The sequence below is a fragment of the Anguilla anguilla genome, chromosome 2 (genome assembly GCF_013347855.1).
Source record: "Anguilla anguilla isolate fAngAng1 chromosome 2, fAngAng1.pri, whole genome shotgun sequence".
NCBI lineage: Eukaryota > Metazoa > Chordata > Actinopteri > Anguilliformes > Anguillidae > Anguilla > Anguilla anguilla.
In genome coordinates this window covers 72186717-72212930 of record NC_049202.1, presented here as the reverse complement: position 1 = coordinate 72212930, position 26214 = coordinate 72186717, and the positions used below count along the sequence as shown (strand labels likewise).

General features: G+C 41.4%; 7 protein-coding genes across 8 annotated transcripts in view; 1 reads left to right on the top strand and 6 right to left on the bottom strand.

Moving 5' to 3' along the window:
• LOC118219617 (cytochrome P450 2K1-like) overlaps positions 1 to 26214 on the top strand; it is a 607214-nt gene that overhangs the window by 106532 nt on the left and 474468 nt on the right. The window lies entirely within an intron of this gene.
• Positions 127 to 1342, bottom strand: LOC118219656 (histone H2A). Its single transcript, XM_035402995.1, has one exon. The coding sequence runs from the start codon at positions 898 to 900 to the stop codon at positions 514 to 516; it is 387 nt and encodes a 128-aa protein (XP_035258886.1). The 5' UTR covers positions 901 to 1342; the 3' UTR covers positions 127 to 513.
• Positions 1912 to 2479, bottom strand: LOC118219651 (histone H2B-like). The gene has a single exon (XM_035402988.1). It carries the CDS (start codon positions 2366 to 2368, stop codon positions 1958 to 1960), a length of 411 nt encoding a protein of 136 aa, XP_035258879.1. The 5' UTR covers positions 2369 to 2479; the 3' UTR covers positions 1912 to 1957.
• On the bottom strand, positions 6833 to 20611 carry LOC118219616 (cytochrome P450 2K1-like). The gene is made up of 9 exons (XM_035402934.1): positions 20049 to 20611; positions 15266 to 15428; positions 14636 to 14785; positions 13758 to 13918; positions 13023 to 13208; positions 10967 to 11108; positions 10652 to 10836; positions 8672 to 8813; positions 6833 to 7153 (listed from the first exon to the last, which is right to left on the bottom strand). The coding sequence occupies exons 1-9, from the start codon at positions 20238 to 20240 to the stop codon at positions 6966 to 6968; spliced, it is 1509 nt and encodes a 502-aa protein (XP_035258825.1). The 5' UTR covers positions 20241 to 20611; the 3' UTR covers positions 6833 to 6965.
• On the bottom strand, positions 21501 to 23106 carry LOC118219664 (histone H4). The gene has a single exon (XM_035403006.1). It carries the CDS (start codon positions 22750 to 22752, stop codon positions 22441 to 22443), a length of 312 nt encoding a protein of 103 aa, XP_035258897.1. The 5' UTR covers positions 22753 to 23106; the 3' UTR covers positions 21501 to 22440.
• Positions 23300 to 25029, bottom strand: LOC118219655 (histone H2A). The gene has a single exon (XM_035402994.1). It carries the CDS (start codon positions 24566 to 24568, stop codon positions 24182 to 24184), a length of 387 nt encoding a protein of 128 aa, XP_035258885.1. The 5' UTR covers positions 24569 to 25029; the 3' UTR covers positions 23300 to 24181.
• LOC118219652 (histone H2B-like) lies at positions 25580 to 26147 on the bottom strand. Its single transcript, XM_035402989.1, has one exon. It carries the CDS (start codon positions 26034 to 26036, stop codon positions 25626 to 25628), a length of 411 nt encoding a protein of 136 aa, XP_035258880.1. The 5' UTR covers positions 26037 to 26147; the 3' UTR covers positions 25580 to 25625.

The following is a 26214-nucleotide window of genomic DNA, read 5'->3' as shown; positions in this document are numbered from 1 at the left end:
AATCAGGTTGAACCGTCATTTCATTTCTGACGAGGGACTGGAGAGTTGCTTTTAATTCAGTCAGTTGGGTACATAAAGTGAATCCACGCAACAAAAAATACAATTTGAGACACCTACACGCTCACCGATAGGAGAGAATAACCAGTCATTCCATGAACTACACTGGAGCGTGACATATTCTCTCCTAAACACAAATCACACAGACACACGCAATTATAACCTGGAGAGATTTGCTCAGACACATTTTAAGTGGCTCATAAGATACTTTGTGGTTTGGACAGCATCACATTTTCAGTTTTGTCATATGGTTTACCGGCCACACGTGCGATTGCAAAAACCGGGGTACGATGGTTCCCAGGCCCCACATGAATGAAGTATCGGCACTGGGCAATACAACAAGACAAAGTATCATGAAGTCGAATTGGTTGAAATGGTAGTTTTGCGTATTTGATACAGACTTGGTGGCTCTTAAAAGAGCCTTTGGGAGAATGGTCCTCGTGAAAGCAACAGAAATTACTTTGCCTTCACTGCTTTTTCGGTTTTCTTGGGGAGCAGAACAGCTTGGATGTTGGGCAGTACTCCGCCCTGGGCGATAGTAACGCCTCCAAGCAGTTTGTTCAGCTCTTCGTCATTACGCACTGCCAGCTGCAGATGTCTGGGAATGATGCGAGTTTTCTTGTTGTCGCGGGCCGCATTACCAGCCAGCTCCAAAATCTCAGCAGTTAGATACTCCAGCACGGCAGCTAAGTATACTGGAGCGCCAGCACCAACACGCTCAGCATAGTTTCCTTTACGTAGCAATCGGTGAACGCGACCTACTGGAAACTGCAGTCCCGCCCTCGACGAACGAGTCTTTGCTTTCGCTCTCGCCTTACCGCCAGTCTTGCCCCGTCCACTCATTTTCACTCTAGTTGTATGAGGAAGAAAAAAAGAATAACACAGAATAGAGGAGTGTCCCTCTTATAGCAACACTCTATTCACCCATTGGCTGCAGTGTTAGTGGGATTTCGTCCAATAAAATAGGAGGACAATTTTCAAATGGCACTCACAGCATAGAACTGTCTCAGCGGTTCTAAAAATCGCTCAATTGAAACTACAGGCATTATGAAGTTACCGCTAATCCAAAAAGCAATCACACATATCAACATATGAAACAAACATAAAAACCTCGCATTATTTCTATATATACATCATGGTACTTTTTATGAGCAGTATGTATTTTTACTCCTTTATTCAGAAAGCATCCGTTGAACAGCAGCATTACTTGAAATGATAGTCCGGTTAATAACTATTGTATACCACATAACACGATTTCACTGCCAAGATGTATATGATGGGCCAGAAAATGTTCCGATCTATACTGGATGTGGATTTCACACGTGAATACAGGTTTATTTCCACATTAACACCCTTAGGCTACATTAGGTTAAACGATCTAATTACGAAAAACAATTAGTAAAAGCCAACGATCACTGGGAAATGGCAGTTGCTTCTATTATGAGATGCAGCGTATTTAAACGGGGTCTTAGCTAAATTTATGCATGTAATATGTACAGCGGTATTTATATATATATATATACATACACACACATATATACACACACATTAGAATATATATCATACAAAGGTTCGGGTGCCTCTCGTCGTATTGCACATAGTGCTGAATCCCCAAGAGAAAACAGCAGCACAACCTCTGCAGGTCCGAACAACCCGGAAGCACGGTTTTTCAAAGCTCCGTTGGATTCACTCGGGGTTCGGTTACATTGTTACATTGACCTGTATTACGGCGACTGTCAAATGACGGCCGCACTTTCATAACATTTTGGACGAACGCATGTACGCACGCACACATCAATAATGGACTGAAGTTCAATTCAATTAAAATGATTTTTGCCTCCCGTGACAGTGTGGGTGGCTCTTAAAAGAGCCTTTGGGTTAAGATTCGTTGCACGTTAGTTTACTTTGAGCTGGTATACTTTGTGACGGCCTTGGTGCCCTCAGACACTGCGTGTTTGGCCAACTCTCCTGGCAACAGAAGGCGCACAGCGGTCTGAATCTCCCTTGAAGTGATGGTAGAACGCTTGTTGTAGTGAGCCAGACGGGAAGATTCACCAGCAATACGCTCAAAAATATCATTAACGAAAGAGTTCATGATACCCATTGCTTTCGAAGAAATGCCAGTATCAGGATGCACTTGCTTCAGGACCTTGTATACGTAGATGGCGTAGCTCTCCTTCCTTGACTTTCTGCGCTTCTTTCCTCCCTTCGCAGTGGTCTTGGTGACAGCTTTCTTAGAGCCCTTTTTGGGCGCGGATTTCGCTGGCTCAGGCATTCTCGCAAATTCAAAAACCAAGTGATACTGGCTCATCCGTTCTCCTTCTATATAAACGGTCCGTATGCAAATGTTCAGACCCGATTTAAGATGACGTCAGACAATTCTCATTGGAGGCCGCTAGTATGCCAGCGTTTGTTGGCTGATTATTCAAATTCTATTGGCTGAATTTCGCGGGCTTCAAAACCATTGAGCAAATTTTAGACAAAGGATTTTTTTACGTCTCCCGCATTTTTCTCGTAATCGCACAGAGAAGCAGGAATTCCTTGAGCAAATCCTTGGCAATCGGATAGGCTACATTCTATTATAAATCTATTATATCTCCATTTAAACACATATCATTTGCCTCAAACGTTGTCTGAAGAAATAAAAGATTCTGAGCCCACCCACATTCCCATTAAAACAACATTTTTAATTACATACTTGACATTGTTTCAAAAATGAGATGACTTGCATTTGAAGAATAATTTTTTTTCCAACGTGGATATAAGTATCACAGTATCTTCTGTCTCATTGGGTCTACATTGGGTATTTAGAGGTTTTTTCCTACATGTCTGTAGCTTCACAATGGTATCTATGAGGCATAACAAGATACAGGCTGTTCATCATAAACAAGTCCAGTTTATCTTATCCTCTTATTTGGAAGTGAAACCAAATATTGAAACGGAAATGTATTTGCCAAAATTAAAAATAAAAACAATTCCTTTTCAGCTTGGGGAATTGAACTACTGTACTTCAATGAGAGTACCGGATATGACATCACAAACAGAATTGGATATTATATATGAGCTTTTTAAAATTTACGAAAAAATATCCGGAGCAGTTTTAAACCATCATAAATCAGAAGCTGTCTGGATTGGTAATTTAAGTAAACAGTTCCCTATACACATAAATGTAAAAGAAGAAATTAAGGTATTAGGTATCTATATTAGTAATACTGATTGTTGTGAATCAAATTGCCAAAAAAAAAAAGAAGCCAAAGATGAAGTTCTAAAGTGGTCTGGTAGAAACACAAGCTTTAGGTCTAGAATAGGTATATGTAATTTGTTAATCATGTCAAAAATTATGTTTTTAAGTTCAGTGTTTCCACCAACAGTGTCCAAAAAGAATTAAGAAAAGGAAAGTGAATAAGATGAGGGAAGAAAAGGGATTGTCGTACGCCGAAGCTGCTAAGAGAATGGAGAGACACGAGGAGATGGTGCCAATGCAAAAAGAATCGGAGCAGGAAAGGAATGGAGCTGATCAGAATATCTGCATGGAAATTAAAAGATCTTTGGCATTCATTGCAATGGTCATAAATTGCGCTGCTGAAATACAGGGGAAATCGGAAAGAATCAAGATGGTGCTGGACGCTGCCAGGAGATAGTTGAACATTGTACATATATCTGGAGATGATCTAGATGTTACACTGCGGGAAGGATTTGCATCAACTCAGGCAATTGGGTCTGGGTTATAGAATGGGAAATGTAGTGCCTTTTGCGGAATGGTACTTAACCTGAATTGCTCCAGCCAATATCTAGCTTTAAATAGAAATATGTATTGTATGTAAGATCTTCAGATTTCTCCAAATAAGAGCATCTGCTAAATGTTTAAAATGTAAAAGTAAAGGATAACCCTTGTGAAACATACCCACAAAGGCCAGTAAAGGGAGGATTACTGTCTGCAGTGCAAACTTGTGCTGTGTTTCAGTAATATTCCCACTGGCCAATGTGATTTCACTAAGTTTTTACTTTGTACCTAGCGAACTAGCTGTCCGTACTTCTTTAGTGGGGCCCAGATAGCTCAGTCAGTACTAAGTGTCAGACTTTAAATTTGTGGTTCCAGAGTTCAAGTCCCTGTTTGGGAAGAGTGTTTGACATACATCAAATGGTGTAAATAGCATGTGTTTCAAATCATGAAGCTTCATGTGTACATTTCGATGAAATGTCTCAGATTAGGAATGATTTAGGGTGGCAGTGGTCCCAGATAGACAGATGTGACAGATGACAGATACCTGTGAATGGCACCCATCAAAAAAGACATTACCTGGAGAAACATGCAGTGAAGGCTTCAGGGGTATGTTCCAACTACTTATTTTCTCACCTTGCTTCCTTGCCTAGCACCTAGCACCACCCATTGAAGGATGTAAGGAAAGGAAATGTGTCTGAGGTAATTGGAACATCTTTGCTCTTCCAGGCATCAGTTTGAAGCCACGTCAATACCAGCCATGGAAGATGGGGAGAGGTGGATCCACAGGTAGATTATTACATGTCACTTTTTCATGTCATGAAAAAATACTTCCGCAAAAGGACGCACTTTTGTTTCCTTGCTCAGTAATTCTTTGGGAGTCTCCTAGATCCTGACTCCTTGATGGAGCATTTAACAGGTTGGAATATCCTCAAAGATGTATTCCAAACACTCATTTAAAAAAATAAGGGGTTGGAATACACCCCAGGTGTGGTCATGTGATGAAGTCTTCAGGTGCAGTCACACAGGGTGAAGCGTTCAGGTGTGGGCAAACAAGGTTAAGTCTCCAGGTGTGGTCACACAAGTTGAAGGCTACAGGTGTGGTATGAACTGCACTTGGAGAACTGGTAGAACAACTCTGGTAGAAAATGGTTTGCTTTTGTTCCTTTTAAATTTGAGAGGCGTGTGTTATTCTCTGTCTGAAAGATGTTTGTTCTCCACACTGTAAAAATTGCAACGACTCTTTGTAGTTTGCCAAAGGGTTGAGCTGAACACATTCCATTGGTATAAATATAACAATAGAAGTTGGTGCAACTAGTTATTAAGTGTAAGGGGACAATTATTTTTTCACATAGTGATGTTATGGGCCTTTGGTTACATTTTTCATTAAATATATGAAATAGTATAGTACAAAAATAGTTGGTGTTTACTATATTTCACTTCGTCTAATATCAGTGAATCAGGAAGGGGGAAAAAACATAAACATTAAAAGAAAATATTAAGCATAACTGGAGCTATGGGAAGCAAGTCACAGATAAAAATGTAAAGCTGAAATATGTAGCAAGAATGTTAATGACTTGAAGAGATCAGGTAATAGCACGGAGTAGACACAAGGTCCAAAAGATCAGAGCAAGATCCACAGAGCTTTTTTCTTGAAGTTTAATGGGAGGTAGATGAAGATAGTCAATGCAGACAGGAGGTTTTGCTTTTTAAAAGTTTATTTCCAAATCTTTATACAGTTTTCAGAGTTCATTTCTTACATCGGTGATAGTCAATTATTGAGCATATTATTAAAAATATCTTAACCCGTTTAAAACAGTAAATTAGAAGAATTTAATCACTAGAAAACAGTAACAATTATTACCAATCAGCAGAAATGATAATTTCTCATTGTCTGCATTTTGTTGAGAGTAACATGAGGGTTTGTGTGCAGTGAATGAAGGTGCTGATTCCTTGTACCCTTTGGTTTGAATCTGAATCAGCTGATTGTGTTAAATATTAACATTTTGCATGATTTGTGTTTTCAGTCTGCATGGCGACCTTCAATTTTATGGAAAACATCAGTATCTTGTATTTGAAGGGTTACTACAAATGTCATTCCAGTTCACTTCTAAATAAAAATGCCAAACAACCTCAAGTTTATATCCATTTCAACGAAGGATCACTTTCTGAGTGGGAACATTGTTTATTAGCCTCACTGACTATTTGAGCTGCTGTCTAGGTCAGATGGATCAGTCAGTCAAAACAAAAACTTTTTAAAAAGTCACGTATACTGTTTGATAATATATGTATCAAAAAATTGTACAGATATTTCAGTCTCAAAACTGGAGTCAAGGTTCATTGGGGTTCAATCCATCATGCCCATTTCAATTCAGTCAATTAAGGACACTAAACTAAAATGGATCGAATGGATGCCCATGATGATTTTCTGTGAGGCATGTCACAAATTGGCCCATTAGGACCATTAAAAAAAATACTCTGGGCCTCATGAGTGAGTAGTTGAGGAAGCCTGGAATAAAGAGAAATGCGCCATCTCCTCAGCTGTGGAGGGGAGACATATAGCCCTGTTAGTCTCATATTGAGACATATTACCTCAGGACGCCTGGCCCCTCCCCCTCTTCGCACTTGCGCTTCCCAGTCACATCTCCTGTCTGTCTTGGCTCCACGACGGTGGAATGACCTTCCCGTGGAAGTCCGAACAGCTGAGACCCTGACCACCTTCAAACGACGGCTGAAGACTCACCTGTTCAGGCTACACCTCCCCCCATCCCTCCCTACCTCCCTATAGTCTCTAATTGACTATGTAATCTGAGGGTTGTAGCTAGGTAAGCTGTTTATCTTAGTTGACTTAGTTGAGTAGGCACTAGTGCAATAACTATTGCTTGTTTTATTTGCATAGACCGCTTTGTTGCTGTTTTTTGTTGTGTTAATCAGATTAACCTACAGGGTCCAAGTTAAACTACATGGTCGTTCCCTGCACTTGGAACTGTACTTTCGTCTAGGGTTTTCAACACGTTTGTTCCTGGTTTTGGTTATACACTTTGTTGTACATCGCTCTGGATAAGAGCGTCTGCCAAATGCCTGTAATGTAATATAACATATAAACATTCACAGTAAGTCATGATCAAAGAAAGGTTTAGTGAAGAACAAAAGAGCTGAAGTTCACATCCATCAGCTGGAGTGGGGTTTAGGTCCGGCTCACAGCGCACAGCAGGTGGGTGGAAGGGCTGAGGGTGAACCCCACGGTCGGTGTCAGGTCCAGCTCATCCTCGGACACCCCTGGCGGTGGTGTGAAGCGGAACCTCTGCAGGAGGAAGGTGAAGAAGAGGAAGAGCTCCATCCTGGCCAGACTCTCTCCCAGACAGGCCCGTCGCCCTGCGAGGAAGAGATCATCACAGCACCAAAATACAGCTACAGGAGAGAGAGATAATCACGGCACCTAAATACAGCTACAGGAGAGAGAGAGATAATCACGGCACCTAAATACAGCTACAGGAGAGAGAGAAATAATCACATCACCTAAATACAGCTACAAGAGAAAGAGAGATAATCAAGCACCTAAATACAGCTACAGGAGAGAAAGATAATCACAGCACCTAAATAAAGCTACAGGAGAGAGAGAAATAATCACATCACCTAAATACAGCTACAAGAGAAAGAGAGATAATCAAGCACCTAAATACAGCTACAGGAGAGAAAGATAATCACAGCACCTAAATACAGCTACAGGAGAGAGATAATCATAGTACCTAAATACAGCTACAGGAAAGAGAGAGAGAGAGAGAGAGAAAGAGAGAGAGAGAGAGAGAGAGAGAGAATCACAGCACATAAATACAGCTATAGGAGAGAGAGAGAGATAATCACAGCACCTAAATACAGCTATAGGAGAGAGAGAGAGAGAGAATCACAGTACCTAAATACAGCTACAGGAGAAAAAGAGATAATCACAGCACCTAAATACAGCTATAGGAGAGAGAGAGATAATCACAGCACCTAAATACAGCTACAGGAGCCAGAGAGATAATCATAGCACCTAATTACAGCTACAGGAGAGATAGAGAGATAATCACAGCACCTAAATACAGCCACAGGAGAGAGATAATCACAGCACCTAAATACAGCTACAGGAGAAAGAGAGATAATCAAGCACCTAAATACAGCTACAGGAGACAGATAATCATAGTACCAAAATACAGCTACAGGAGAGAGAGAGAGAGAGATAATCACAGCACATAAATACAGCTATAGGAGAGAGGGAGAGATAATCACAGCACCTAAATACAGCTATAGGAGAGAGAGAGATAATCACAGCACCTAAATGCAGCTACAGGAGAGAGAGAGATAATCACAGCACCTAAATACAGCCACAGGAGAGAGATAATCACAGCACCTAAATACAGCTACAGGAGAGAGATAATCACAGCACATAAATGCAGCAGACTTTTAAAAAGGGGGACCTGACTGAAAAAGTTTGGGAACCACTGAGATACAAAGCATTGTTACTGAAAGCCTTTAATACAACAAGAGAGTAATAATAAAGACATTTTAAATAGTACTGAAATCATCCCAGTGTCTTTATGCAATTGCAGGTGACTGATAATCCTAGTGGTTTTTTTTACCTAAAAGGGAGAAGAGAATCTCAGTACCAGAACTGACAGAGATAATGACAATGTAATCTATATCGTTCTACAGGTACAGGCGAACAGGAGTCCCTGAACCTGTGTACCTCTGCTGACCCCTGGAAAAACCGGAAAGTCTACAGACTACTCTTAATACAAACTCCTCTGACTGAAAATATCAACCTGTGGATCAGGAAGCTTACGTGTCATATCTGCTGCATTCTTGCATTGGTTCAGAGAGCTTTGCTTTGCCATGTGCTGCACTGTGCTGTACCTGCAGAGAAGGGCATGAAGGCGTCTCTCTTGATGAAGCAGCCCTTCTCATCCAGGAAGTGGCCGGGGTTGAAGCTGTGGGGGGTCTCCCACTCCTCCTCATCCTGCAGCACTGACGTCAGGAGTGGGATCACTGTAGTTCCCTGTAACATGCGCACACACACCATAATCACACACACACAGCTACACTACATTTCCAAAAGTATGTGGACACTACTTCTGGACACCATAATCATACATATACACACACACAGCTACACTACATTTCCGAAAGTATGTGCACACTGCAAAGCACACCGCCATTGGACTCTGGAGCAGTGGAGACGCGTTCTCTGGAGTGATGAATCTCGCATTTTCAGCTTTATTTGGATAGAACAGTGTAGAGAGAGAGAGAGAGAGAGAGAGAGAGAGAGAGACAAAGGTCGGCAGTCAGATTCGAACCGCCGACGTCGCGGCTTGCATTGAGCATGAGGATAGCACTCAACGGACTGCGCCACTAGAGGCCCCAGCAAAGATAAATCTTAATGCTACAGCATACATTGGCATTCTAGGTAATTGTGCACTTCCAATTTTGTGGCAACAGTTTGGGACAGACCCTTTCCTGTTTCAGCATGACAACACCCCTGTGCTCAGAGAGCGGTCCATACAGAAATGGTTTGTTGAGTTTGGTGTGAAAGAACTTGACTGGCCTGCACGGTGCCCTGACCTCTAGCCCATCAAACACCTTTTTGATGCACTGGAATGCCTACAGTGAGCCAGGCCTTACGCCCAACATAAGTGCCCAGCCTCACTACTGCTGTTGCGGCTGAACGGAAGCAAATCCCCACAGTCATGCTCCAAAATCTACTGGAAAGCCTTCCCAGAAGAGTGGAGGCTGTTATAACAGCAAAGGAATGTCCAACTCCATATCAATACCTATTGCTTTGGAATGAGATGTTCAACAAATACATATGGGTGTGATGTTCAAGTGTCCTCATACACTACATTTCCCAAAGTACCTGTACATATTCCTGCTATCTGTATATAACTCCTGCTAACTGCGTATTTACTCACTCCTGTTCATCTTTTCAACTCTGTGTTATAATATAGCACAACAGTATAATATTGCAAAGTATATTTTTTTTTGTTCACTCTTTACCAACAATAACACAAAAAGATTAGTTTTACTTCAAAAAAAACTAAGACACGACTTTCCTCAAAATAGACTGTAATAAAATAGAAAGTAATAAATTATTGAAAGTATATCCAAATATTTTGCAAATTAGGGGGCAGGGAGGCGAAGGGGTAATTATATTGACTGAAATCTTATCTACCTTAAGTTTCTTTTTAAACCATGGGTAGACTAATACCATTAGCCTGTAGTGCAACTAAAATGGGCACTAAAGTGGCAAGAAATACAGCAAAAAAGAAGGCCATAGGCATAGATGTGCGGGGCCAAGTAAACAAACACTGGGGCAAGGTCATTCCCCGCAAGAAACTGTGTTTCATTTAAATAAAAGGAGGTTACGCAATGCCTTCATCAGACCACATTTGCGAGAAAGAGTTCTCGAGAAAGAACAAAGAGCGGCAACTAAAATGGCTTCAAAATTCTCAACTGTGGCACTAGCATTGTACTGGTAGATATATGCAGTAGAGGCAGAGACCCTCAGGGTGTTCAAGCCTACGTTGGACACTGATGAATGCTGTCTAGCCCAGGGATCTCCAGTCTTATCGGAAAGGGTCGATGCGGGTGCAGGTTTTTGCTTTAGCCCTGCACTACCACACCTGATTCAAGGAATTAATATAATAAATATATTAAGAAATTAATATATGGTCTATAATTAACATAATCAACATAAATGTACATAATGGAACCTTGCAACCTTACTTTAAACCAGAAGGAAGAGGAAGAGAAGAAAGGAAAGTAGAGAACTGAGGTGCAAGAAAAAAGAGAGGAGAGAGGGACAGATGGAAGAATTAGGATCAGGAGAGGTGGTAGAACCTTCTTGATGACGTATCCCTGGAAGGTGACGTCACAGCTGGTGGTGTGGGGAATGCTCATGGGTACAATGTTAGCCAGTCTCTGGATCTCGTGGATCACGGCGTCTGTGTAGGGCAGGTTCCTCCGGTCCTCCACCCGGGGTTCCCGGTCCCCAATGACCTGGCTCAACTCCTCCTGAACCTGGTCTGCACCCCAAGAGAGAGAGAGAGAGAGATAGAGAGAGAGAAAAAGTGGTATACATTTTTTCAACAACAATCCGGGCACAACACTGATACTGTAATGACTGTGTGTGTGTGTGTGTGTGTATTTCCCCACCCTGTATGTGGGGGTATTTGGCCATCAGCAGCAGACCCCATCTCAGGGTGGTTCCAGTGGTATCCGTCCCTGCTGAAAACAGGTTGCTGACAGTATAGTTCAAGTTGTTGCTGTGGAAGTAGGAACCCAGCTGGTCTGACTCCTGATAGGGAACAGGTGCAGAACATGAACAATTAAATAAATAATGCATTAGTTGAACAAGCAATTTATGCAATATGTTAAATATTTGTTTGTCACTTCTCAGAATGCCTAGCAGGCTTTTGCAAACACAGAAAAACTTGAACTGGCCAACATTACTCTGAAAAAATATTCAATAAATATATTGAAAAAAGGCTACCCTCAAATTTAAATTCAGACACCGTCATAACATTTCGTTTCAGCTTTTAAACAGTCATTTCTGCACTTACACATCAGGCATTTGGCAGACACTTAGTCCTTACATACATCCTCAGAGTTACAAGCCCAGTTCTCTTACCACTATATGCTACACAGTCATTTTACTTCCCACCATGAAATGCAGCCTAACATCCGAGATTGTTTTACCTGCTAGGCTCCTCGATTGTGGAACTCCCTTCTCATCCCTTTATCAGAGATGCCGAAACTATGGCTATTTTTAAAACCCTATTTCACGTAGAACGGTCACCCAATGGAAGTAAACAAATGCAGTACCGCCTCTTCTGGTTTCACATAGCTTCAATTGTGAAAATGGTGCCATCAACACCAATGTGCTCCTTCTTTAAAGTAGATACTAATATCTTGGCGAAATCCATCTAACACATCGGGACTGAGAAATTGTCCCATTGGCGCCAATACCGAAGACTGTGACATCCCAAAGATATTGCTTGAGCCCTGCTGTATGGCTACCCTACTGTCGACAAACCACACGCAGAAAATTCCTACACACAGCTAGCCCCTCGGTTGGTAGCCGCTGCTACATACTGTATTGTCTAGCTGTTAGCTGGATGACTAATGTTATCTTTTTGCTAGAATCTTCACGCCGGTGATCTGTGCTGATTCCAGAATGGCAGTGCTGACTTCGGGACAGAATCGGTGTAGATCGAGCCCGCAGACGCTTATTATCTGGGTTGTAGCCAGGGGTTAAATTGGGCGGCGTCCACCCACCTTTGGTAAATAAATAAATAATTTTGACCGGAAGTTTTACAAATAACTACGAGAACCCAGTCCATTTTTCGTTTCTCCCGTCCAATGTGTTCCCTCCTATTTTTTACAGTCTCTGGTTCCCTCTAGCCAGTTACTCGCTCAAACAACCAAAAATCCGAAGGAAAAAAACTCAGGAGGAGTAGTAGGAGTAGGATATAGACAGGCACGCAAAGAAAAATATCGTTGATTGTCCTGGTTGTTTGGAAGCGGACGCGGTAGGTAATTTCATTAACATGTAATTTCACCTATGCAACATTTTAAAGAGAGATGAATAAACAGCCCCCACGAACGCCGGCTATTATTAACGGCAACTTTGATTGCTTGAGCAAAATCACGTTGCTGGTCAGCAGCTAATAGGATAGAATATTTCCCACATACATAACGTTTTAGAAGCGGCAACAAGCTGAAAATTCAGTATCATCATCTCTTTCAATATTTATATTTACTGTTCAACAAACATCCACCAAATTGTGATAATTTTCATTTGCTATTTTTTTTTTGTTGTGTGTGTGCGTGTATGTGTATTTTAGCATTTATTAAGAAATTGTATAAGCTGAGTCAAGACAACATGCTAATCCTCATAATATTTTTACCACCACAGGCCATTTGAATTGCAGAGCTCGTCATGGATATATTCCTGACACACCCGCGTGCGCGCGCGCGCGCACACACACACACACACAAACGCTTATATAAAGAATATACTTTAAGTTACCGCTGCAACAGTAGATTTTGACTTTTCTCAATCACAAATTCTGAATGCGATAACTGTGGAAATCGCTCTAGATAAGAGTCTCTGCTGAGCGAATCTACTGTAATGTGATGAAGGCTTGTGGTTAAGAATGACGCAGAGTATGGTTCAGTTGAGTCCCGGTCCGGTTCTCCCTCTACATACCTCCTGCTGCCGAACCAGGAAGGAGTCCACAAATCCCCTGAGGTCCTGGGAGTTGAGTGTGTTCTTCAGTCCCTTCACCAACCCCATAATCTCATCAATGTTCTTTTCGAAGTTCTTCAAAATCTGGGTCCGATTTACCAGCCACCAGCCACAGCACCAGCGCAGCCAGGGGAACATGTTGTACAACTGCAGTAACCAGCCCAAAATTCAAAACAACTCAGGAACAGAAACACAAAACACTTTAACCATTTTTAAAGAACTCTCATCCACCCTCTGTTTCCCTAATTTGAGAAATCGCCAATTGCATCCCTGGAGTCACCTCTCTGTCACCTGCCGTCCATATGAGGGCAGACCTGGGTCGTATAGCCTACCAGTTAAAAGAATAAACAATGTGCAACACAAAATTCCAGCTTTTAAAACAGACTTCCAGTTGCAACAGAGAATTCCAGAATTATTCAGCATTCATCCTGAAATCATGTTTAACTCCTGGATAATAACAGAACTAAACACAGATGAGCTGCCAGTAAAAGGTTCTTAAAGGTTCTGAACCCTGGCTAGAGCTTATAATGTCTTGCCAGCGCAGCCTAACAATGACTAGCTGAAGCCTCTCTTAACTATGACACTAGGTTGACCCAACATTACTTTACTTCTTGCTCAGGAAGAATTACGGAGCTTAAAATTTCTAACTTGATACAGAATTGTGCTAAACAGTACTTGCTCAACAGTACCAGTTACCCGTATTTCAGCTGAACCAAGGAGTCGAATATTTTCATTTGCCCTGTCGACCATTTTTTGAAAGGCGGGGTCAGCGTAGTCAAAGCGGCAGCCATACATGATGGCGCTGATTATGTTGGAGACGGAGTAATTGACTGGCTGAGTGGTGTTGAACGGCTTGCCTAAAGACCAAAAAAGAATAAATAAAACCATTTTTTTCAACCCCCCTTTTCTATTGGATAAAAAACATTCCTCCAAATTAACTCCACAACCTTTCCAACAAACTTAAAAATAATTGCACACAGGTAAGCTCTTGGACAGTGGATTCTAAACTCTGTGTCACTGTTTTCATGCTGCTTCTTGTTACAACCATCAGTTAAGACTGAAAACATGCATTTTAAGTTGCACTATATATTTCCCTTAATTGTAAACACTGCAGACTTTGCTTGTAACCATTTGCTTTGACTCAGAACACTTTATTTTCCACAAGTGGTTTAGTTTTATAGACCAGGTGTTCACTCTTTTAACGATTATTCATACAAGTCATTCTCATGGTCATTCACCCCAATCCTACGCATCGCTAGACTATACACTACCTTAAAATGTTCGAACTTGATAAATACTGTAGCACTGACCACAAAAAATAGCTAGATGTGACGTGTTGCAACTAAGACATTCGCTGGATAAAAACGATTTTTATCCGCATATCTAACCTCAGCTACTGGTTTTGTTAATCAACGGTTATAACCTGTTGCTATGGTTACTCTAAGACGGCCAGCCGCCTAGCAGCGCGATTTCCTTCTAACTAATGTTCTAGAGAGAGCTGCTCGCTGGGTGAACGCGGGATAATCACAGACTGTAGGAGGTTAACAGAATGTTAAAAAATAAATGTCTCTCACCCTTAAAATTCTCAAACACCTCGATGAGATATCGCGATTCCTCGATGATCTTCTCCTCACTTCCTCTCTTGCCCATTCCGAAGTCGCGCAGGTTGGTGAGGGAGAAGCGTCTCATCTCTTTCCAGGAGTTTCCGTTGGAGAACAGCACACCTGGGAGAGGGCAGAACGCCACAAGGGGAATAAACGGAAAGATCTGAATTTAATACATATTTTTTGTATCTTGTGCCAAACAAAAAAAATGACAACTGCAGTTTTGGAATCTGTCCGTCTGTAATCATTTGTGCAAACAAATGCAATTGTAGAAGACAGGTCAGCACCTAGAACACTATTTCTTCCAGCTTTTAGTGATGCTGTGAAAATCAGCACTGAAGTGGTCGGGTGGCAGACCAACTAGCCTACTTATTTTAACAGCTGATCCTCCACTGGAATGCCTTTCCTTGACTGTCCAATAGCCCACTGCTGTAGTGCTGATTCTGTGATTTGCTAAATGCCAGTGACCCACAGCTGTAGCAACAGCAGGCTGCTAGTGGGCATTTCAGGGCTATTCAAGTGTGTCTGAAAGCATCCGACCAGAGACAGACTATTGGCCCTTTGATCGACAAACAGACAGGACTGGACTGGACTGCATACCATGCCCTTTAAGAGCATCTGTAAACACAGGTGCAATTTCCCGGTCTCCAAACTCTTCAGCGTAGTTGACCAGCGCCTGTTTGACCGTCTTGTAGCCTGCCAGGACGACCACCTTCTTGGGGCCCAAGTGTACGGTGAACACAGATCCATATTTCTTAGACAGCTGGAGAGACAGAAAATAAATTAAGCAGAAGTGCTGCCGTGGCGCCACGGCAAAATCCTTACCGCGACACCAGAATTTAAAAAAAAGAAGAAAAAAATAATATATATATATATGTATGTATATACTGTATACAGCCTATATATTAAATTCATAAATTAAACAATGTTAAACTTCAAAAATATTTCTGCCTAAATGCGCTTTCAAATCCATACTGTCGCGTCCACATATTTATTTTCAAAAAGAGCCTAGGCCGCGCGCTCCGTGCTTGCTCCTTTCTGAGGCGGTCGGAAGACTTGCAGCGCGCGAATGTTTCACGGTCTGTCAAAGCGTCACTTTTTTTTCTTCAGCCACCGAAAGACAAGGAAAAGGTAGGTAGCGACGCTTCAAATATTACAAAAATACCATAGTGTTAACCTGTGTTTTAATTGGACCAAATAAGTGCCGTTACCTACTCCTCAAAATACATACTGTTTAAAATAAATTAATGTTGGTAATCAAAAGAAGAGTCGGTAGGCTATTCATATACAAGTCCCGACAGCTCCTGCCCATCTGAAGCACTGGCGTTAACTATCATTCGGTGATGACAACTGGCGGATCCTAGCTCTGTTCGGGCAAGTGGAATGCCTCATGCAGTTGTCTGATCGGACAAGTAAAAAATAAATATGATAAATATGTAACGTTATCTGAAAATAAAGTGTTTGTTTGAGCCGAAGCGGAACCTGTTCCAGTTGAGCTACGTGGGCTACGTGCTAGGCTAGTTTTTTTTTTATTTTTTTTATCTAGAGCTACTGTTATAATGGTACAATAGATCTGATTAAAATGATGACCTGGAGAAGCCCGTCAGATGTCGCGGCCGCATATTGTTGGCAAATCGCCAAAACAGCGCTAATTAAAATATATATATATAGGCTATATATATTAGGGCATTTAAAATGTTTGAGTGATTCATCTACTTCCATTTCCATACAACAACATGGTGATTTCTTCCCATGAAAACGAAAGGGAAGTGTTTATTTTCAAGGTTTTGTGAATGTAGTGAGCTAGCAAAACTGAGAGTTAGGCTACAGTTGCTACAGCTGACAAATGAGGGCTGCATTCTAATGACTATCATGATTATAACGAGAGGAGCAGTCTCACAAGCTGCTGCAGTGTCCAGAAATGAATACAGATAAAACTAGCTAATAAAAAATATATTCATCAAGCATCTAAGTTAGTTAGGAAATTTTTGTATCATGCTTCTCAGTAGAATTAGAATGTAACAGAACAGAATCTTTAAAGCCATTTTTCTCACTTTTTCCTTTTTTTTTGCACGGACAATGCATGTAAACTCTGTCATTGAGTGTGAGAGAAACAGAGAGAGAGGGCTTTGAATGTGGACCCAGCTCAAATTATATTGTTAAATAAAAAGATAAAACATTCTAAGTACTATTTTGTCATGGTAATTGAGTTAATTTAGGAGAAGTGTCCCTTTTAAAGTTCAATATGTAACTTTTCTTGAGTATCAATTTTGGTAATATAGTCCTCTATTCTTGAAGATAGAACTTATAGATGGACAATGTGCTCTTTTAATTGTTCTCACCCCACCATAACTCAAAATACAGGCCTATTTTGCTTCAATATTTACAAACAATAGAAGGGTTAACAAACCTTTTTATTGTAAAGTACATCTAAAACGACCTTTTAGCTCTTTAGGTATATTTTGAAGCACTAAATGCCTGTAATGTAATGGATTATAGTATCTCCTAAATGCCTAAACACAAATATATGCAACTGGAATATACAAATATTATGTGATTATCTGAAACAGATTTACATGGTCATTTAAATGGTAATTTATATGTATTTGTGTAAGTTTCTGTTGCGGAAGCCATGCATACTCTTTTAGCAGTAGAAAGAATAGTTTTAAGGAGTGTAATAATATATCTAACTGTAACGAATTGTTTTTATTTGTTTTTATTTTTTGTTGTTTGCTTTTTACATTAGAAAGAGCATGCAGTATCATGGTGAGACGAAACTAGATCTAAATCTCAGACAATAGAGAAAGAGAAGGGAAAACAAGTACGTGAATAAGGAGAAAAAAAAAACTGGCAGGGCAAACTGATCCATAGATATGTGTCCCCGGTTATCATAGGTCAGTGCATTCAAAATTAAGCTGTTTCTAAAACAGGTTTAACGCAGTTTAATGGCAGTAGATTAAATGTCATCGACATGCCACAGTTTTTTGTCAGTAAGCAACTTAATCCTCCTGTTATGTTGCGGGTCAAATTGACCCTTTTTAAAGTTTGAAAATCTAGGAAAAATACTTAAAAGTATTTTTTCAGTATGAAACTTCTTCTACTGGCCTTAATTAGTGTAATCAACATTTGAAACGAAAATGGTTCATTTCATGTATTTGCAAACCCCCCCTGCATGTTTCTATCACAAAGATACTGTTTGGGTCTGTTTGACCCGACAGTGAAAGTGGAGGCTAAAAGGGGTCAGAAGTGTCTAATTTAGACCATTTCTTTCTTTGCAGATGCGAGACATAAGGTATTTCCTACTCCCTCCCATCATATTTCACCCCAATCACACACACACACACACCCGCATGCACACACGCACACATAGACACACATATACATGTTTGTATTGCTATACTTGTGAGGACTTCCCATTGACTTACATTCATTTCGTAACCTCTAACCCTAACCCTAACCCCAACCAATACATGCCCAATTCCTAACCCTAAAACAGCCTTTTGAACTTGTGGGGACCAGCAAAAGGTCCCCACCTTGCGTAATTTTCCTCATCCTTCTATCCTTGTGGGGACATTTGGTTCTCACAAAGATAGTAATGCATGCCGATACACACACATACACACACACACATTTCACCCCAATCTAACACACACAAATACACACATACATACAAACACTCTTTCTCCCTATTATCCATTATCCCTACCTCACCTGTAAAGTGCGAGAAAGTGCAGATATGCCGAACTGTTGGTGATCAGGTATAGGACCCTTCAATTGTCCAAGTTCGTCCTCACAGTCACCACAGCCCTAGTGTCTCATGAGCACTCTCCATAAAAATGCCGAAATCAGCACCAGACAGGACCAGAAACCAAGCATGATCATAGATTACAATGCCACCGAAGGGGGGGTGGAACAACTTGGACAAAGTAATGGGTTCCTACAGCACCAAGCGAATGACTGCGTGCTGGCCTTTAGGCATCTTTTATAACATAATTGATGTATCGGCCTACAATGCGTTCATCATCTGGACAGAGATTTTTCCTGAGTGGAATGTGTCAAATCTGTACAAGAGGCGCATCTTCCACGAGCAGCTGGGGAAGGCACTCGTGGTACCGCATATACAACGGAGGCAGCACAAGGACCCCAGCCACTGCAGCCACAGTGAGGGAGATCCAGGAGAGGGCTGCACCTAGTACACCAGTGCCTGAGTGTGTGTGTGTGTGTGTGCGCATGCATGCATGTGTGCGTGTCAGGGAATCGGGATATGCAAAAAGACATAGTAATCATCTCCCTCATCTTTCTAGGTTGCTGCTGGGGGAAGAAAGAAGTGGGAAAGGTGCCAGGTCTGCATGACGTCAAGATGAGCACAACATGTGCAACGTGCAAAATTCATTTGCACAAAGCATACCGTGACGACTTGTCCCTCATGTGCTGTGTAGATACACAGATACACACGCACACACACACACACACGCCTCATTCATATTGCTCATCTCTTGTTCATTTTTGTTCATTTCTGGCTCTAAACATTCTAAACATTGCATAAATAAAGATTGCTTTCAATAAAAATCCTTATGACTCATTTGGCTTGATTTTAAGTGAACGGGTCAATTTGACCCTGAACAGAAGAGGTGTCTCATCTCTATTTAGCAACATCACCACATGAAAAAAAAATGTTTAAAAATGTAAAACAAATTTAAAATTAAATGTTATATAAAACTAGTGTATTTTATATCTAGGTTTTTCTAATATACAGAAAAAAGAGTTTGAACATGTATTTTTTATGAAAAACTAGTGAATCATCCTAATGAAACCATGATCTGTGAGAGGTGAATAATACCATTGCACTAAATTGTTTATTAGGATTTTTTGGTTTCTGACAACTTTTGGATGTTTAAACATGCACCGGGTCACATTGACCCGGGAACATTTTTGCTGTACCTGAAAAATGAACAGGAGGGTTAATCTCTCCGACACTTTTCTGAAAACAAGGCTCACAATAACAGCTTGCTTCCAGACCCGGACCGAGTAGTTATTTCTTTACCCTTCTTAGACACCTGGAGCTTGGGGATTACTGAGCTAGTTTGTACTGAGTAAAACCCGGTTACTCAGTTTGCACTGAGTAAAACCCGGAACCCTCCCAAATCTGGAACGTGGACTGAAGTAAAGAGAGCTGTTTAAAATTTCTGCAGATTTCAGACAATTTTGAAAGTTTCGTTTTTGTATATGTGTTTTCTTATTACATCTTTTTATTGACGTTATTTTTTATTTTTTCATTATTATTATTATCTTTTTTTTCTCAGCATTCTTAGGTAGGCAGTAATTGTAATAGTGTAATGTTCATAATAATAATCATTATAAATCTCTTTTTTTTTGTCCTTACCTCACAGAGAGACAGGTGGAGCCGTTTGAGGTCCAGGAGAAGCAGGTTCCCAAGGAGGGGCAGGGGTCTGGGTCCCGGTGGGTCTTTTCCCTGCCCAGGGGGGGAAGACAGCAGGTAGAGCAGAAACAGCACCAGCACCACCCCTAGAAGGGTCAAAAGTGGGGGCATCTGGGGTAAAAGCCCCTCCAACATAGCTCCTTCTGAACTGATCAGCCCCAAGCACAAAATAGATGGACAGGGAGGGAGAGAGCGAATGTGAGAGGGAGAGGGAGAAAGAGAAAAAACAGACAAAATTGCAGTGGTAGCAGAGGTAGTATTTTCTCTAATTTGTCAGAGAACAAGGGAGAAAGAAAGAGTGAAAGGGGGATTTCAATAGCAGCAATAGCAGAGCTTTGCGTTTTCTCCTATTTTTGAGAGATGGGTGGAGGGAGAGAAATAGAATCGACAGCGTCAACACTCCAGAGCAATAACGCCTGTCTCAGCAACAAGGATCCTCCTCGTCCTTCGGGGAACTTCAGAGTCTCAGCCAAGGGAAAAAAACACAACTCCCTTGTTTCACAGGCCAGTGGGCAGGGCCAAAGCTGACAAATCACAAGCTGTCTCCCGAACTGCAACCGAACAGATCATAATTAGAGGTGATCCGTTTACCTTAAAAACTGGTGGTGGGTTGGGCTAAGGCAGTGGAATGTCACCTAGCTAATCCACAAATCTACAAAACAAGTTTTCACGCCAACATATACAGTAAACTTCAGGCTTAAATGCTGTCAGTTATGAATCCTGTGACGAACATTATCTTGCAAAACACTGTCATGCATCACGCCCTCGCAACTTCCTATTCCAAATAGTGCATTTGGCATTGAGCAGATGCAATTAAATACATTTTGTTAGATCATTTCAGCGGATAATTTCCCAAGCAAGAAGTGTAATTAGGCAACGGGTATTAGGTCATATTTCACAGCGTGGCAGCATTACTTGATTGAGTAATTCCTAAATTTACATTGTTTAAATAGTAAATTCCCTAAGGTGTTCAATTTCAACAGTGAAAAGCTGCCATATGAATTACATTTATTTAGCAGACGCTTTTATCCAAAGCGACGTACAAAAGTGTATATCGTGGTCATTGTAACAACTACAAAACACAGGTTCAATAAGGTACAATACTCATTTCGTACAGCTATTTATAGTCAAGAACACAGTTCAGTTCACGCACTGAACATTATTCTGACCTAACTTATTCCAAGTCAAACTTGGGGGAAGAACAAGCTACAATATTAGGACAAAAATACAAATTACAAAAAGTTTGCTAATCCAAGTAAGTATACCTTTTTTTTGCATATGCTGCATCTCGTATATTCTGCTGCCACTTTTAAATTTGGTGAGGTAGTAATTGGCTCAACACTTCCACTCGATTTCAACTTCGTTTTAAATAAATCGTGTTTTAGTCAGTTAAAATACTACGCTACCCACAATCCTACAACGAGTTCCACCAATCAGAGACGTCGCCGTTACCACAGAGATGAGAATCACTTTGAAGTCACAGACTACGGCAGGAGTACAGTCAGTACAAGCTGGAAACACGCGAAGTAGTAGTCGACGTCAACTTCTACGTGGTTGTCCAGGCAGGCTACAAGACGGTCAAACAGGCGCTGGTCAAATACGCTAAAGAGTTTGGAGACCGGGAAATTTCACCCATATTTATAGACACTCTGCAAGAGCACGGTATGTAATCCAGTCCAATCCTGTCCATCTGTTGGTTTGGCCATCTACATGTACTCCGAAACCCGTAACAACTTAGAACACTTATCCATTTGGATGTAGCCAGTCTTTGAGTCTTTTCCCCACAGTGATCAAATGGCCAATAGTCTGTCTCTGGTGGGATGCTTTCAGACCCAGCTGAATAGCCCTGAAATGAAAGAGGGGGCTCCAAAGGTATGGAGGAATATTTCAGACAAAATTAAATAAATAAAATAAATACATCATGAAATGTGCGCATAAATAATTAAATGCAGCACAAAATGTGTGTATGTATTTTATTATTGTGACTGCAGTTGGTCCAGGATTGACAGAAACAGAAGGCAAGCTGATGGTGACAGGGCTGGATCCTCCATGTACTCTGGGTTCCCTCTCCCCACTCCAAAAGTCACTGTGCAGAACTCTCGTGGCTAGGTGTTGTTCTCCAAGATACAAACCAGAGCCTGGGCCTTGCTGGGTTTCCCACCCCCCCAATTCACAACATACAACCAAACTAATGGCACTGCCATTACAAGGTCAATACAGGTTAATAAAAGGATAAGCTTCACAATAACGAGGAAAAGCTGCTTTCAATAGAGAATATGTGCGGCTCTTAAAAGAGCCTTTGGGTTGATGCAAAACGCATTTCTGAAATACGGGTTTACCCACCGAAGCCGTACAGAGTGCGACCCTGACGCTTTAGGGCATAAACCACATCCATAGCGGTGACGGTCTTTCTCTTGGCGTGCTCGGTGTACGTGACTGCATCGCGGATAACGTTCTCCAGAAACACCTTTAGCACTCCTCGGGTCTCTTCGTAGATGAGACCAGAAATACGCTTGACTCCTCCACGGCGAGCCAAACGACGAATAGCTGGCTTAGTGATACCTTGGATATTATCACGAAGAACTTTGCGATGACGCTTGGCGCCTCCTTTCCCAAGACCTTTCCCGCCTTTTCCTCGACCACTCATTTTCTTCACACAAGACGATATAATTTCTGTACGAGAAATAATGATCTCCAGTTGCGTAACAGCGCGTATCTATGTGCACAAAGACGACCTGATTGAAGCCACGTATCAAGGAGGCGGTGGCTCTAGCTAAAGCCCGCCTCCCACACTCTAAGACTTCCGAGTATTAGAGCATAAAGACTTACTGCACACCGAACTAGTAGTTTGAATAAAAAAGACATGGAGGCCATATCGTCTGATTCTAAGATTATTAAAACTGGAATGCATACAAATTAATATCACAAAGCTAGGACAGAACACTAGCATCTCAGTAGCCATTCTACTAGTCTGGGTGGACCAAGATTACGTTATTCTACATTTGGAGTGGTTAAGTGAATATAGGTATGAGGCAGGCCGTCCTGCCAAGGCGTAACTGTAACAGTGTTGTGAATTTATTATTAAACAGTATTTTAAGCGATTAAGCTCCCAAAATGTGTACAAATGAAATGTTCCAAAACAAATGAAGAATAATAACCAGTAATTTAAAAAGAAATTCCCCAACTGACCCCCCCCCCCCCCCCCCCATGCTTTATTTCCACATGCGTAACAAAGACAATTATTGGAGGAAATTAAATGTTACAAAATTCACATTATCACTAAAGTAAATTACAAATTCAAAGGTGTCCATTGGGCCTTTTTTCACTACCACTTCAAAGAATGACTGAAATGCATCGAATATTCCTACTGATTTACTGGCTGCCACAAATGCGTGTATTTCAGACCACGGAAATACTAAACTGGGTGGAAGTAAAAAATGTCCATAACAAGAATATTGTAGGTGGTTGCTAAAATAACTATAGATATTCCTTTCGATCATAAGAAAAATGGTTGATTGTATCCATCAAGTTTGTATCCATCAAGTTTATTCCTGGCATATTTCAATCAGGTTGAACCGTCATTTCATTTCTGACGAGGGACTGGAGAGTTGCTTTTAATTCAGTCAGTTGGGTACATAAAGTGAATCCACGCAACAAAAAATACAATTTGAGACACCTACACGCTCACCGATAGGAGAGAATAACCAGTCATTCCATGAACTACACTGGAGCGTGACATATTCTCTCCTAAACACAAATCACACAGACACACGCAATTATAACCTGGAGAGATTTGCTCAGACACATTTTAAGTGGCTCATAAGATACTTTGTGGTTTGGACAGCATCACATTTTCAGTTTTGTCATATGGTTTACCGGCCACACGTGCGATTGCAAAAACCGGGGTACGATGGTTCCCAGGCCCCACATGAATGAAGTATCGGCACTGGGCAATACAACAAGACAAAGTATCATGAAGTCGAATTGGTTGAAATGGTAGTTTTGCGTATTTGATACAGACTTGGTGGCTCTTAAAAGAGCCTTTGGGAGAATGGTCCTCGTGAAAGCAACAGAAATTACTTTGCCTTCACTGCTTTTTCGGTTTTCTTGGGGAGCAGAACAGCTTGGATGTTGGGCAGTACTCCGCCCTGGGCGATAGTAACGCCTCCAAGCAGTTTGTTCAGCTCTTCGTCATTACGCACTGCCAGCTGCAGATGTCTGGGAATGATGCGAGTTTTCTTGTTGTCGCGGGCCGCATTACCAGCCAGCTCCAAAATCTCAGCAGTTAGATACTCCAGCACGGCAGCTAAGTATACTGGAGCGCCAGCACCAACACGCTCAGCATAGTTTCCTTTACGTAGCAATCGGTGAACGCGACCTACTGGAAACTGCAGTCCCGCCCTCGACGAACGAGTCTTTGCTTTCGCTCTCGCCTTACCGCCAGTCTTGCCCCGTCCACTCATTTTCACTCTAGTTGTATGAGGAAGAAAAAAAGAATAACACAGAATAGAGGAGTGTCCCTCTTATAGCAACACTCTATTCACCCATTGGCTGCAGTGTTAGTGGGATTTCGTCCAATAAAATAGGAGGACAATTTTCAAATGGCACTCACAGCATAGAACTGTCTCAGCGGTTCTAAAAATCGCTCAATTGAAACTACAGGCATTATGAAGTTACCGCTAATCCAAAAAGCAATCACACATATCAACATATGAAACGAACATAAAAACCTCGCATTATTTTTATATATACATCATGGTACTTTTTATGAGCAGTATGTATTTTTACTCCTTTATTCAGAAAGCATCCGTTGAACAGCAGCATTACTTGAAATGATAGTCCGGTTAATAACTATTGTATACCACATAACACGATTTCACTGCCAAGATGTATATGATGGGCCAGAAAATGTTCCGATCTATACTGGATGTGGATTTCACACGTGAATACAGGTTTATTTCCACATTAACACCCTTAGGCTACATTAGGTTAAACGATCTAATTACGAAAAACAATTAGTAAAAGCCAACGATCACTGGGAAATGGCAGTTGCTTCTATTATGAGATGCAGCGTATTTAAACGGGGTCTTAGCTAAATTTATGCATGTAATATGTACAGCGGTATTTATATATATATATATACATACACACACATATATACACACACATTAGAATATATATCATACAAAGGTTCGGGTGCCTCTCGTCGTATTGCACATAGTGCTGAATCCCCAAGAGAAAACAGCAGCACAACCTCTGCAGGTCCGAACAACCCGGAAGCACGGTTTTTCAAAGCTCCGTTGGATTCACTCGGGGTTCGGTTACATTGTTACATTGACCTGTATTACGGCGACTGTCAAATGACGGCCGCACTTTCATAACATTTTGGACGAACGCATGTACGCACGCACACATCAATAATGGACTGAAGTTCAATTCAATTAAAATGATTTTTGCCTCCCGTGACAGTGTGGGTGGCTCTTAAAAGAGCCTTTGGGTTAAGATTCGTTGCACGTTAGTTTACTTTGAGCTGGTATACTTTGTGACGGCCTTGGTGCCCTCAGACACTGCGTGTTTGGCCAACTCTCCTGGCAACAGAAGGCGCACAGCGGTCTGAATCTCCCTTGAAGTGATGGTAGAACGCTTGTTGTAGTGAGCCAGACGGGAAGATTCACCAGCAATACGCTCAAAAATATCATTAACGAAAGAGTTCATGATACCCATTGCTTTCGAAGAAATGCCAGTATCAGGATGCACTTGCTTCAGGACCTTGTATACGTAGATGGCGTAGCTCTCCTTCCTTGACTTTCTGCGCTTCTTTCCTCCCTTCGCAGTGGTCTTGGTGACAGCTTTCTTAGAGCCCTTTTTGGGCGCGGATTTCGCTGGCTCAGGCATTCTCGCAAATTCAAAAACCAAGTGATACTGGCTCATCCGTTCTCCTTCTATATAAACGGTCCGTATGCAAATGTTCAGACCCGATTTAAGATGACGTCAGACAATTCTCATTGGAGGCCGCTAGTATGCCAGCGTTTGTTGGCTGATTATTCAAATTCTATTGGCTGAATTTCGCGGGCTTCAAAACCATTGAGCAAATTTTAGACAAAGGATT